The sequence below is a fragment of the Tachyglossus aculeatus genome, chromosome 8, assembly GCF_015852505.1.
Source record: "Tachyglossus aculeatus isolate mTacAcu1 chromosome 8, mTacAcu1.pri, whole genome shotgun sequence".
Taxonomy (NCBI): Eukaryota; Metazoa; Chordata; class Mammalia; order Monotremata; family Tachyglossidae; genus Tachyglossus; species Tachyglossus aculeatus.
The window spans coordinates 37480592-37495028 of NC_052073.1; the positions used below are offsets into that span (position 1 = coordinate 37480592).

At 47.1% G+C, this 14437-nt stretch overlaps 1 protein-coding gene across 1 annotated transcript in view; it reads right to left on the reverse strand.

Moving 5' to 3' along the window:
* Positions 1–3010: 3010 nt before the first annotated feature.
* VSTM2L (V-set and transmembrane domain containing 2 like) overlaps positions 3011–14437 on the reverse strand; it is a 37409-nt gene continuing 25982 nt past the window's right edge. Inside the window, exons 2-4 of the mRNA XM_038750469.1 lie at positions 13727–13899; positions 10683–10733; positions 3011–4226 (exon numbers count right to left, since the gene is read on the reverse strand). Coding sequence (XP_038606397.1) covers positions 3915–4226; positions 10683–10733; positions 13727–13899 — 536 coding nt within the window. The 3' untranslated portion in view covers positions 3011–3914. The remainder of the gene's footprint in view (positions 4227–10682; positions 10734–13726; positions 13900–14437) is intronic.

Genomic DNA, 14437 nt, shown 5'->3' on the forward strand with positions numbered 1-14437 from the left:
GCTTAGTACAGTGCTCTGCACACAGTAAGCACTCAATAAATACGATTGATGATGATGATGAGCGCTTGGGAGAGTCCAATACAGCGGTCGGTTAGAGAATAATAATAATGATGGCATTTTTTAAGCGCGTCCTACACACAAAGCACCGTTCATTCATTCAGTCATTCATTCAATCGTATTTAATAATAATAATAATAATAATAATAATAATAATAGCATTTAAGCGCTTACTATGTGCAAGTAAGCACTGTTCTAAGCGCTGGGGAGGATACAAGGTGATCAGGTTGTCCCACGTGGGGCTCACAATCTTCATCCCCATTTTCCAGATGAGGGAACTGAGGCCCAGAGAAGTGAAGTGGCTTGTCTAAAGTCACACAGCTAAGTGGCAGAGCCGGGATTTGAACCCATGACCCCTGACTCCAAAGCCCGGGCTCTTTCCCCTGAGCCACACTGCTTCTCTATTTATTGAGCACTTACCGTGCGCCGAGCACTGGACTAAGCGCTTGGGAAGCACAAGTTGGCAACATCTAGAGACGGTCCCTACCCAACAGCGGGCTCACGGTCTAGGAGAATAGTATCTATTGAGCGCTTACTGTGTGCAGAGCACTGTACTAAGCGCTTGGAAAGTACAATATGGCAATAAATTTATCAATACGATTGATAAAGAGAGATAATCCCTACCCACAATGGGCTTACAGTCGAGGGGGGGGCTTAACAAAAACTACGATTATGATTCATTATTATTAACCTTCCCCTTTCCCATTCTCATCCATGTTATTAATTATTATTAACCCTCCCCTTTCCCATTCTCAGCCATATTATTAATTATGATTAAACTTCCCCATTCCATTCTCATCCGCGTTCTTATTAATGATTATTAACCTTTCCCTTTCCCATTCTCAGCCATGTTATTAATTATTATCAACCTTCCCTTTCCCATTCTCATCCATGTTATTAATTATTATTATCCCTCCCCTTTCCCATTCTCAGCCATATTATTAATTATGATTAAACTTCCCCATCCCATTCTCATCCGCGTTCTTATTAATGATTATTAACCTTCCCCTTTCCCATTCTCAGCCATGTTATGAATTATTATCAACCTTCCCTTTCCCATTCTCATCCATGTTATTAATTATTATTAACCCTCCCCTTTCCCATTCTCAGCCATATTATTAATTATCGTTAAACTTCCCCATCCCGTTCTCATCCACGTTCTTATTATTATTAACCTTCCCCTTTCCCATTCTCAGCCATGTTATTAATTATTATCAATCTTCCCTTTCCCATTATCATCCATGTTATTAATTATTATTAACCTTCCCCTTTCCCATTCTCAGCCATGGTATGGTGAATTATTATTCACCTTCCCCTTTCCCATTCTCAGCCATGTTATTGCTAATTATTATTAACCTTCCCTTTTCCCATTCTCAGCCATGTTATTAATTATTATTAACCCTCCCCTTTCCCATTCTCAGCCATGTTATTGTTAATTATGATTTACCTTCCCCTGTCCCATTCTCATCCACGTTCTCAGTAATTGTTATTAACCTTCCCATTTCCCATTCACAACCATGTTATTAATTATTATTAACCTTCCCTTTTCCCATTCTCATCCATGTTATTAATTATTATTAACCCTCCCCTTTCCCATTCTCAGCCATGTTATTAATTATTATTAACCTTCCCTTTTCTCATTCTCAGCCTTGTTATTGTTAATTATTATTATTAAGCTTCTCCTTTCCCATTCTCATCCACGTTCTTATTAATTATTATTAACCTTCCCCTTTCCCATTCTCAGCTGTGTTATTATTAACCTTCCCTTTTCCCATTCTCATCCATGTTATTAATTATTAGTAACCCTCCCCCTTCCCATTCTCAGCCATGTCATTGTTAATTATGATTAACCTTCCACTTTCCCATCCATGTTCTTATTATTTATTAATAACCTTCCCATTCGCAGCCATGTTATTAATTAGTATTAACCTTCCTTTTTCCCATTCTCAGCCATGTTATTGTTAATTATTATTATTAACCTTCCCCTTTCCCATTCTCAGCCATGTTATTATTAACCTTCCCTTTTCCCATTCTCAGCCACATTCTTATTAATTATTATTAACCCTCCCCTTTCCCATTCTCAGCCGTGTTATTATTAACCTTCCCTTTTCCCATTCTCAGCCACGTTCTTATTAATTATTAGTAACCTTCCCCTTTCCCATTCTCATCCATAATAATAATAATAATAATAATTTTGGTATTTGTTAAGCGCTGACTATGTGCCAAGCACTGGGGGAGATACAAGGTAGTCAGGTTGTCCCACATGGGGCCCGCAGTCTTCATCCCCATTTTAAAGATGAGGTAACTGAGGCCCAGAGAAGTGAAGTGACTTGCCCAAAGTCACACAGCTGACAAGTGGCGGAGCCGGGATTCGAACCCATGACCTCTGATTCCCAAGCCCAGGCTCTTTCCATTGGGCCACGCTGCTTCTCTATGTTATTAGCCATGTTATTGCAAATTATTATTAACCTCCCCTTTCCCCATTCTCATCCATGTTAATAATTATTATTAACCCTCCCATTTCCCATTCTCAGCCATGGTATTGTTAATTATCATTAACCTTCCCCTTTCCCATTCTCAGCCATGTTATTAATTATCATTTAACCTTCCCCTTTCCCATTCTCGCCCACGTTCTTATCATCATCAATCGTATTTATTGAGCGCTTACTATGTGCAGAGCACTGTACTAAGCGCTTATTATTAACCCTCCCCTTTCCCCAGTCATCTCCCAAACTGTCCCCAAGCATTTTTCCCAAAGATTCTCCATTTCCCCAACTGTCGCCCCATTTCCCAACTCTTCATCTCCCCCCGAGCTGGTACCCTTTCCCCGCCTCTCTCCCCATCATTCCCCACCTCAGTTTCCCCAATCGACCCTGCCTTCCCCCGCCCCCCCAGGGCAATCCCCGTCCCCCCCTAACTCCTGCTCCCAGAAAGAGGGTCTTTGGGACGTTTGGAAATCATTTAAACAGCTTTATTCAGTTCAGCGTCGATGGATCGATCGGCCGGAGCTGGACTGGACGCCCCTTCCCCCGGGTCACGGGAGCCCATCCGAGGGCCCATCCCCCCGATGGGGTCTCGGGTCACACGGGCCTATGTAGTAGCCAGTAGAAATATTTACAAACCATGGAGGACGGGAGGGGCATTTGGGGGGAGCAGAGGACAGTTCGGGAGTTCGCTCGGTGGCCTTGGACTCTCCCAAGCGTTCAGTACAGTGCTGACGCACCACAGTAAGCGCTCAGTAGATACCACTGACTGGTTGATGAGGACTGGGCTGCGGTTGGAGGGGCCTGATGGGAGAAATCCCACTAGACATCCCTTGTGGACGGGGAGGATGGCCGGCGATGGTTAGAAAGTCCTCTCCCCGACGCCGAGTCCAATCAATCAATATCGTATTTATTGAGCGCTTACCGTGTGCAGAGCACTGTACGAAGCGCTTGGGAAGTCCAAGTTGGCAACATATAGAGACGGTCCCTACCAACAGTGGGCTCACAGTCTAGAGTCCAGTGCTCGGCACACGGGGAAGCGCTCGATAAGGCCGACGCGATGCACGAATCCCTTGGAAAAGAGGATGGAGTAGACGTTGGGTGGGTGGAGGGGTGGGGTGCAGTGTAGAGGGAGCCTCAGTTTCTCCTCTCAGTGGCCAGATGAAGCCCCCCCCAACCCTCTGGAGCAGGGGGATGGGCAGAGGGGGCGACGGGCTTTGGGGAAAGGGCCATCTGAAGGACCACCAGGGATGGGGGGCGTCCAGGCGCTCTTCACACTGTCCGGGATCACGAGGGGCGATGGGGGGGAGCTAAAGCAGGGAGGCTCTGGGGGTGGGGGGCTTTCGCGGGTCAGACCGGAGGCCTCCCCGGGGCCTACAGGGAGCAGGCGTCGTCGACGGAGCGTTTCTTCAGCTCCTTGCCCGGCTTGGGGGCCGCCTGGGGGTGGGCCTGGGGGCCAGGGTGGGGGCCAGGGGAGCGGCCGGGCTGGGTGTCCTGCAGGCGGGAGGCGGCCGGGGGGTCTCCCGCTCCGGGGGTCCGCACCCTGAGGTAGGCCTTGACCTTGTGTGGGCGGGCCGGGCTGGCGCTGAAGTCGATGACCCGGCATTCGTAGGTGCCCTCGTCCGACCCCTTCACCCTCGACAGCCGCAGTTTGTGCGAGATGTTTCCGCCGGACACCTTCACCACCTGTCCCCCCCGACACCCCCGGGGAATCATCATCATCATCATCATCGTCATCATGGGATCCGTTACGCGCTTACTACAGGCCGAGCCCCCAGATACAAGGTCATCGGGAAGGGCTCGCGGCCTTAATCAATCAATCAATCATATTTATTGAGCACTTACTACGTGCAGAGCACTGTACTAAGCGCTTGGGAAGTACAAATTGGCAACATATAGAGACAGTCCCTACCCAACATTGGGCTCACAGTCTAAAAGGAGGAGGTCACATATAATAATAATAATAATAATAATGGTATTTTTAAAGCACTTACTATGTGCACAGCACTGTTCTAAGCGCTGGGGAGGTCACAAGGGGATCAGGTTGGCCCACGGGGGGCTCGCCGTCATCTTCCCCATTTTACGGATGAGGGAACTGAGGCACAGAGAAGTGAAGTGACTTGCCCAAAGTCACACAGCTGGCAATTGCTGGAGCCGGGATTTGAACCCACGACCTCTGACTCCAAAGCCCGGGCCCTTTCCATTGAGCCATGCTGTTTCTCATAATAATGATAGTGTTTATTAAGTGCTTACTATGTGCAAATCACTGTTCTAAGCGCTGGGGAGGTTACAAGGTGATCAGGTTGTCCCACGGGGGCTCACAGTCTTCATCCCCATTTTCCAAATGAGGGAACTGAGGCCTAGAGAAGTGAAGTGACTTGCCCACAGTCACACAGCTGGCAATTGGCGGAGCTGGGATTTGAACCCATGACCTCTGACTCCAAAGCCCGGGCTCTTGCCATTGAGCCATGCTGCTTCTCATAATAATGATAGTGTTTATTAAACACTTACTATGTGCAAAGCACTGTTCTAAGTGCTGGGGAGGTTAACAAGGGGATCAGGTTGTCCCACGGGGGACTCACAGTCTTCATCCCCATTTTCCAAATGAGGGAACTGAGGCCCAGAGAATCAATCAATCGTATTTATTGAGCGCTTACTGTGTGCAAAGCACTGTACCAAGCGCTTGGAGTGAAGTGACTTGCCCAAAGTCACACAGCTGGCAATTGGCGGAGCCGGGATTTGAACCCACGACCTCTGACTCCAAAGCCCAGGCCCTTTTCATTGAGCCACGCTGCTTCTCATAATAATGATAGCGTTTATTAAGCGCTTACTATGTGCAAAGCACTGTTCTAAGCGCTGGGGAGGTTACAAGGTGATCAGGTTGTCCCACGGGGGGCTCACAGTCTTCATCCCCATTTTCCAAATGGGGGAACTAAGGCCCAGAGAAGTGAAGTGACTTGCCCACAGTCACACAGCTAAGTGGGATTAGAACCCACGACCTTCTAGACTGTGAGCCCACTGTTGGGTAGGGACTGTCCCTATATGTTGCCAACTTGTACTTCCCAAGCGCTTAGTACAGTGCTCGGCACACAGTAAGCGCTCAATAAATACGATTGATGATGATGATGTAAAATGGGGATAGTAATAATAGTATGTATGTATAGTATGTATGTAGTATGTAAATGATGAAGTAGTATGTAGATGATGATGATGATGTAAAATGGGGATAGTAATAATAGTATGTATGTAATAATAGTATGTGCAAAGCACTGTTCTAAGCGCTGGGGAGACGACTGAATGAATGACCTCTGACTCCCAAGCCCGGGCTCTTTCCACTAAGCCACGCTGCTTCTCCATCCCTTCTCCAGCTGAGGCCCAGAGGAGTGAAGTGAGTCGCCCAAGGTCACACGGCTGACAGAGTGGAGATTAGAACCCACAACCTCTGACGCCCAAGCCCGGGGTTTTGCCACTGAGCCACGTTGGTTCTCGAGGGGAGACCCCTGAACATTTCAAGGGGAAGGGGAGACACCCCACCCCGGGGGGGAGAGTTAAGATTGAGAGCAGATCCCAGCACCCCGGAAGCGTTCAATAAGCTCCATGCCTTGGTTGACTGATTGATAGTCATAATGATGAGCCCGTTGTCGGGTAGGGACCGTCTCTATCTGTTGCCAACTTGGACTTCCCAAGCGCTTAGTCCAGTGCTCAGCACACAGTAGGCACTCAATAAATACGATTGAATGAATGAATAATGATGGTATTTGGTAAGCGCTTACTCTGTTCCAGGCACTGTACTAAGCGCTGAGGGTGGATCCAAGCCAGTCGGGTTGGACGCAGTCCCTGTCCCCTGTGGGGCTCACCGTCTCTGTCCCCATTTGACAGTTATTATTATTATTATTATTATTCTGCCTGTGGGCAGGGATTGTGTCCACGAACTCTGATTATAGTATACTTTCCCAAGCGCTTACTACAGTGCTACTCAATTTATTTTACTCACCCTATTTTACTTGTACATATTTACTATTCTATTTATTTTATTTTGTTAATATGTTTTGTTTTGTTGTCTGTCTCCCCCTTCTAGACTGTGAGCCCGCTGTTGGGTCGGGACCGTCTCTATATGTTGCCAACGTGGACCTCCCAAGTGCTTAGTACAGTGCTACTCTATTTTACTCACTCTATTTTCCTGGTACATATTTACTATTGTATTTATTTTAGTTTGTGAATATGTTTTGTTTTGTTGTCTGTCTCCCCCTTCTAGCCCGTGAGCCTGCTGTTGGGCAGGGACCGTCTCTAGATGTTGCCTACTTGGACCTTCCAAGCGCTTAGTACAGTGCTACTCTATTTATTTTACTTACTCTATTTTCCTGGTACATATTTACTATTCTATTTATTTTAGTTTGTGAATATATTTTGTTTTGTTGTCTGTCTCCCCCTTCTAGACTGTGAGCCCGCTGTTGGGTAGGGACCGTCTCTAGATGTTGCCAACTTGGACTGCCCAAGCGCTTAGTCCAGTGCTCTGCACACAGTAGGCACTCAACAAATACGAATGAATGAATGAATAATGATGGTATTTGGTAAGCAAGCGCTTACTCTGTGCCAGGCACTGTACTAAGCGCTGAGGGTGGATCCAAACCAGTCGGGTTGAACGCAGTCTCTGTCCCCTGTGGGGCTCACCGTCTCTGTCCCCATTTGACAGTTATTATTATTATTATTATTATTATTATTCTGCCTGTGGGCAGGGATTGTGTCCACCAACTCTGATTATAGTATACTTTCCCAAGCACTTACTACAGTGCTACTCAATTTATTTTACTCACTCTATTTTCCTTGTAAATATTTACTATTCTATTTATTTTATTTTGTTAATATGTTTTGTTTTGTTGTCTGTCTCCCCCTTCTAGACTGTGAGCCCGCTGTTGGGTCGGGACAGTCTCTATATGTTGCCAACTTGGACCTCCCAAGCGCTTAGTACAGTGCTACTCTATTTATTTTACTCACTCTATTTTCCTGGTACATATTTACTATTGTATTTATTTTAGTTTGTGAATATGTTTTGTTTTGTTGTCTGTCTCCCCCTTCTAGCCCGTGAGCCCGCTGTTGGGTAGGGACCGTCTCTAGATGTTGCCAACTTGGACCTCCCAAGCGCTTAGTACAGTGCTACTCTATTTATTTTACTTACTCTATTTTCCTGGTACATCTTTACTATTCTATTTATTTTAGTTTGTTAATATGTTTTGTTTTGTTGTCTGTCTCCCCCTTCTAGACTGTGAGCCCACTATTGGGTAGGGACTGTCTCTACATGTTGCCAACTTGGACTTCCCAGGTGCTTAGTCCAGTGCTCAGCACACAGTAAGCGCTCAATAAATATGAATGAATGAATGAATGAATAATGATGGTATTTGGTAAGCGCTTACTCTGTGCCAGGCACTGTACTAAGCGCTGAGGGTGGATCCAAACCAGTCGGGTTGAACGCAGTCTCTGTCCCCCGTGGGGCTCACCGTCTCCATCCCCATTTGAGAGATTATTATTATTATTCTGCCTGTGGTCAGGGATTGTGTCCACCAACTCTGATTATAGCATACTTTCCCAAGCGCTTAGTACAGTGCTACTCAATTTATTTTACTCACCCTATTTTCCTTGTACATATTTACTATTCTATTTATTTTATTTTGTTAATATGTTTTGTTTTGTTGCCTGTCTCCCCCTTCTAGCCTGTGAGCCCGCTGTTGGGTAGGGACCGTCTCTAGATGTTGTCAATTTGTACTTCCCAAGCGCTTAGTGCAGTGCTCTGCACACAGTAAGCGCTCAATAAATACGATTGAATGAATGAATGAATTTATCACTCTATTAATCAATTTATTTTATTTGTACCTACTTATTCTATTTATTTCATTTGGTTAATATGTTTTGTTTTGTTGTCCGTCTCCCCCTTCTAGCCTGTGAGCCCGCTGTTGGGTAGGGACCGTCACTAGATGTTGCCAACTTGGACTTCCCAAGCGCTTAGTACAGTGCTCTGCGCACAGTAAGTGCTCAATAAATGTGATTGAATGAATGAATGAATAAATACGATTGAATGGATGAATGAATGAACTGAGGCCCGGAGAAGGGAAGGGACTCTCCCAAGGCCACACAGCAGACAAGCGGCAGAGCCGGGATTAGAAATAATGATGGTATTTGTTAGGCGCTTACTATGCGCCAGGCACTGGACTAAGCACTGGGGTGGATCCAGGCCAATCGGGTTGGACGCAGGCCCTGTCCCCCGTGGGGCTCACCGTCTCCATCCCCATTTGACAGAGGAGGGAACTGAGGCCCGGAGAAGTGGCTCAGTGGAAAGAGCCCGGGCTTTGGAGTCAGAGGTCATGGGTTCAAATCCCGGCTCCGCCCCTTGTCAGCTGTGTGACTTTGGGCAAGTCACTTCACTTCTCTGGGCCTCAGTGACCTCATCTGGAAAATGGGGATGGAGACTGGGAGCCCCCCCGTGGGACAACCTGATCACCTTGTAACCTCCCCAGCGCTTAGAACGGTGCTTTGCACATAGTAAGCGCTTAATAAATGCCGTTATTATTCATTCAATCGTATTTATTGAGCGCTTACTGTGTGCAGAGCTCCGTGCTAAGCACTCGGGAAGTCCAAGCTGGCAACATATAGAGACGGTCCCTACCCAACAGCGGGCTCACAGTTTAGAGGGGGGAGGCAGACAACAAAACAAAACATATTAACAAAATAAAATAAATAGAATAAATAGGTACAAGTAAAATAAATAAATAAATAAATAGAGTAATAAATACGTACAAACATATATACATACATACAGGTCTCTATATACATATAGAGATGGTCCCTACCCAACAACGGGCTCACAGTCTAGAAGGGGGAGGCAGACAACAAAACAAAACATATTAATCAAATAAAATAAATAGAATAAATAGGTACAAATAAAATAAATAAATAAATAGAGTAATAAATATGTACAAACATGTATACATACATACAGGTCTCTATATACATCTAGAGACGGTCCCTACCCAACAGCGGGCTCACAGTCTAGAAGGGGGAGACAGACAACAAAACAAAACATATTAACCAAATGAAATAAATAGAATAAGTAGGTACAAATAAAATAAATAAATAAATATGTACAAACATATATACATACATACAGGTCTCTATATACACATAGAGATGGTCCCTACCCAACAGTGGGCTCACAGTCTAGAAGGGGGAAACAGAGAACAAAACAAAACATATTAACGAAATAAAATAAATAGAATAAATAGGTACAAGTAAAATAAATAAATAAATAGAGTAATAAATACGTACAAACATATATACGTACATACAGGTCTCTATATACATCTAGAGACGGTCCCTACCCAACAGCGGGCTCACAGTCTACAAGGGGGAGACAGAGAACAAAACAAAACATATTAACCAAATAAAATAAATAGAATAAATAGGTACAAGTAAAATAAATAAATAAATAGAGTAAAAAATACGTACAAACATATATACATACATATAGGTCTCTATATCAATCAATCAATCAATCAACCTTATTTATTGAGCGCTTACTGTGTGCAGAGCACTGTACTAAACGCTTGGGAAGTCCAAGTTGGCAACATATATAGTCCCTACCCAACAGTGGGCTCACAGTCTAGAAGGGGGAGGCAGACAACAAAACCAAACATATTAACCAAATAAAATAAGTAGAATAAATAGGTACAAGTAAAATAAATAAATAAATAGAGTAATAAATACGTACAAACATATATACATCCATACATCTAGAGACGGTCCCTACCCAACAACGGGCTCACCGTCTATAAGGGGGAGACAGACAACAGAACAAAACATATTAACCAAATAAAATAAATAGAATAAATAGGTACAAGTCAAATAAATAAATAAATAGAGTAAAAAATACGTGCAAGCATATATACATACATACATATAGAGACGGTCCCTACCCAACAACGGGCTCACAGTCTAGAAGGGGGAGACAGACAACAAAACAAAACATATTAACCAAATAAAATAAATAGAATAAATAGGTACAAGTAAAATAAATAAATAGAGTAATAAATACGTACAAACATATATACATATATACAGGTGAAACAACAACCCCCCCCCCCCCAAACTCACGCTTATTTTGTTTGCCTCCTTGCCGGTTTCTTCCTGCTGAGACGCTTTTAGCTGCGGGGGTCGGAGGAGCAGAGAAAAGGGGAGAGAAAAAAAGGAGAAACTGAGGGAAGCGTCTATTAGGTGGCCTGAGAGCATGAAATAAACGAAGCCCGGCTCATGAATTGACACCTTGGGAGACCGGGGCAGGGGGCGAGGGGCTATCCAGCGCTTAGAACAGTGCTTTGCACATAGTAAGCGCTTAATAAATGCCATTATTATTATTATTATTATTATTAAGCACTTCCTGTGTGCAAAGCACTGTACTAAGCACTTGGGAGAGTAAATGCCATTATTATTATTATTATGATGGGAGGGGGCTGCCCCCCAAGAGGGGCACAGAGGGGGAGGGAGATGGGGTGGATACAAAGCAAATCGGGTTGGATACAGGTTGGATGAGAAGCAGCGTGGCTCAGTGGAAAGAGCCCGGGCTTTGGAGTCAGAGGTCATGGGTTCAAATCCCGACTCCACCCATTGTCAGCTGGGTGACTTTGGGCAAGTCACTTCACTTCTCTGGGCCTCAGTTGCCTCATGTGGAAAATGGGGATGAAGACTGTGAGCCCCCCGGGGGACAACCTGATCACCTTGTAACCTCCCCAGCACTTAGAACAGTGCTTTGCACAGAGTAAGCACTTAAATACCATTATTATTATTATTATTATTGTACAGGTTGGATGAGAAGCCGTGTGGGTCAGTGGAAAGAGCCCGGGCTTTGGAGTCAGAGGTCCTGAGTTCAAATCCCCACTTCGCCAATTGTCAGCTGGGTGACTTTGGGCAAGTCACTTCACTTCTCTGGGCCTCAGTGACCTCCTCTGGAAAATGGGGATGAAGACTGGGAGCCCCCCGTGGGACAACATGATCACCTTGTAACCTCCCCAGCGCTTAGAACAGTGCTTTGCAGCACAGAGTAAGCGCTTAACATATACCATTATTATTATTATTATACAGGTTGGATGAGAAGCCGTGTGGCTCAGTGGAAAGAGCCCGGGCTTTGGTGTCAGAGGTCATGGGTTCAAATTTCCGCTCTGCCAATTGCCAGCTGTGTGACTTTGGGCAAGTCACGTCACTTCACTTCACAGTGCTCTGCACACAGTAAAGGCTCAATAAATACGATTGAATAAATACGATTGAAGGAACTTCTCTGGGCCTCAGTGACCTCATCTGGAAAATGGGGATGAAGACTGGGAGCCCCCCGTGAGACAACCTCATCACCTTGTAACCTCCCCAGCGCTTACAACGGTGCTTTGCACATAATAAGCGCTTAACAAATGCCATCATTATTATTATCATTATACGGTCCCTGTCCCACACTGGGCTCACAGTCTCAATCCCCATTTTACAGATGAGGGCACTGAGGCCCAGAGAACTGAAGTGATTTGCCCAAGGCCCCACATCAGACAAGGGGCGGAGCAGGGATTAGAACTCACGACCTTCTGGCTCCAAAAGAGAAGGATTCTGGGAGCTCACCCGGTGGGCCGCCCATGGCGGGATGGGAAGAGGGGGGTTCTGGGGGCTCACCCGATGGGCCGCCCATGGGGAGGATGAGAAGAGGGGGATTCTGGGAGCCCACCCGATGGGCCGCCCATGGTGGGGACAAGAAGGGGGGGATTCTGGGAGCCCACCTGATGGGCCACCCATGGTGGGGATGGGAAGAGGAGGATTCTGGGAGCTCACCCGATGGGCCGCCCATGGCAGGATGGGAAGAGGGGGATTCTGGGAGCTCACTCAATGGACCACCCACGGGGGAGAGGGGAGAGGAGGATTCTGGGAGCCCACCCGATGGGCCCACCATGTTGGGGATGGGAAGAGGAGGATTCTGGGGGCTCATTTGATGGGCCACCCATGGGGGGATGAGAAGAGGGGGATTCTGGGAGCTCACCCGATGGGCCGCCCATGGTGGGGACGAGAAAGTGAGGATTCTGGGAGCACACCTGATGGGCCACCCATGGAGGGGATGGGAAGAGGAGGATTCTGGGGGCTCACCCAATGGGCCACACATGGTGGGATGGGAAGAGGAGGATACTGGGGGCTCACTCAATGGACCACCCACAGGGGACAGAGGAGAGGGGGATTCTGGAAGCCCACCCGATGGGCCGCCCACGTTGGGGATGGGAAGAGGAGGATTCTGGGGGCTCACCTGATGGGCCGCCCATGGGGGGATGAGAAGAGGGGGATTCTGGGAGCTCACCCGATGGGCCGCCCATGGTGGGGACGAGAAGGGGTGGATTCTGGGAGCTCACCTGATGGGCTGCCCATGGTGGGGACGAGAAGGGGGGGATTCTGGGAGCCCACCCGATGGGCTGCCCATGTTGGGGATGGGAAGAGGAGGATTCTGGGGGCTCACCCAATGGGCCACCCATGGGGAGGATGGGAAGAGGAGGATACTGGGGGCTCACTCAATGGACCACCCACAGGGGACAGAGGAGAGGGGGATTCTGGAAGCCCACCCGATGGGCTGCCCATGGGGAGGATGGGAAGAGGAGGATTCTGGGAGCTCACCCAATGGACCACCCATGGGGGAGAGAGGGAAGGGGGATTCTGGGAGCCCACCTGATGGGCCGCCCATGTTGGGGATGGGAACCTGTGTATATGTATATATGTTTGTACATATTTATTACTCTATTTATTGATTTATTTTACTTGTACCTATCTATTCTATTTATTTTATTTTGTTAGTATGTTTGGTTTTATTCTCCGTCTCCCCCTTTTAGACTGTGAGCCCGCTGTTGGGCAGGGACTGTCTCTATATGTTGCCAATTTGTACTTCCCAAGCGCTTAGTACAGTGCTCTGCACACAGTAAGCGCTCAGTAAATGCGATTGATGATGATGGTGATGGTGATGATGATGGGAAGAGGAGGATTCTGGGGGCTCACGGATGAGAAGAGAAGGATTCTGGGAGCTGACTCAATGGACCACCCAGAGGGGACAGAGGAGAGGGGGATTCTGGAAGCCCACCCGATGGGCCGCCCATGGGGGGGACGGGAAGGGGGTGACTCTGGGGGCTCACCTGATGATCGGCGGCCCAGGCCCGCTTGTCGGCCCAGTCCCTGTGGTTGCGGACGTACCACCACTGGATCTCCAGGGCGTAGGAGGGCGAGCTGCTTCCTCGGAAAGAACAGGACATCTCCACGTCCTCCCCGGCTAGGGCTGTCACATCATGGGGCGTCTCCGTGAACAGGGCTGCCGCCACCGGGAGGGAGGAAAAGGAGGTCAGCTCCGCTCATTCCGTCGTATTTATCGAGCGCTTCCTATGTGCACAGCGCTAGACTAAGCGCTGGGAAAGTACCTTCCCCCAGCGTGGCTCAGTGGAAAGAGCCCGGGTTTTGGAGTCAGAGGTCAATCAATCAATCAATCAATCGTATTTATTGAGCGCTTACTATGTGCAGAGCACTGTACTAAGCGCTTGGGAAGTACAAGTTGGCAACACATAGAGACAGTCCCTACCCAACAGTGGGCTCACAGTCTAAAAGGTCAGGGGTCCAAATCCCAACTCCGCCACTTGTGAGCTGGGTGACTTTGGGTGGGTCACTTAACTTCTCTATGCCTCAGTTCCCTCGTCTGTAAAATGGGGATTAAGACTGTGAGTCCCCCGTGGGACAACATGATCACCTTGTAACCTCCCCAGCGCTTAGAACAGTGCTTTGCACATAGTAAGTGCTTAATAAATGCCATCATTATTATTATTATTACAATACAGCAATAAAGAGCGACAATCCCT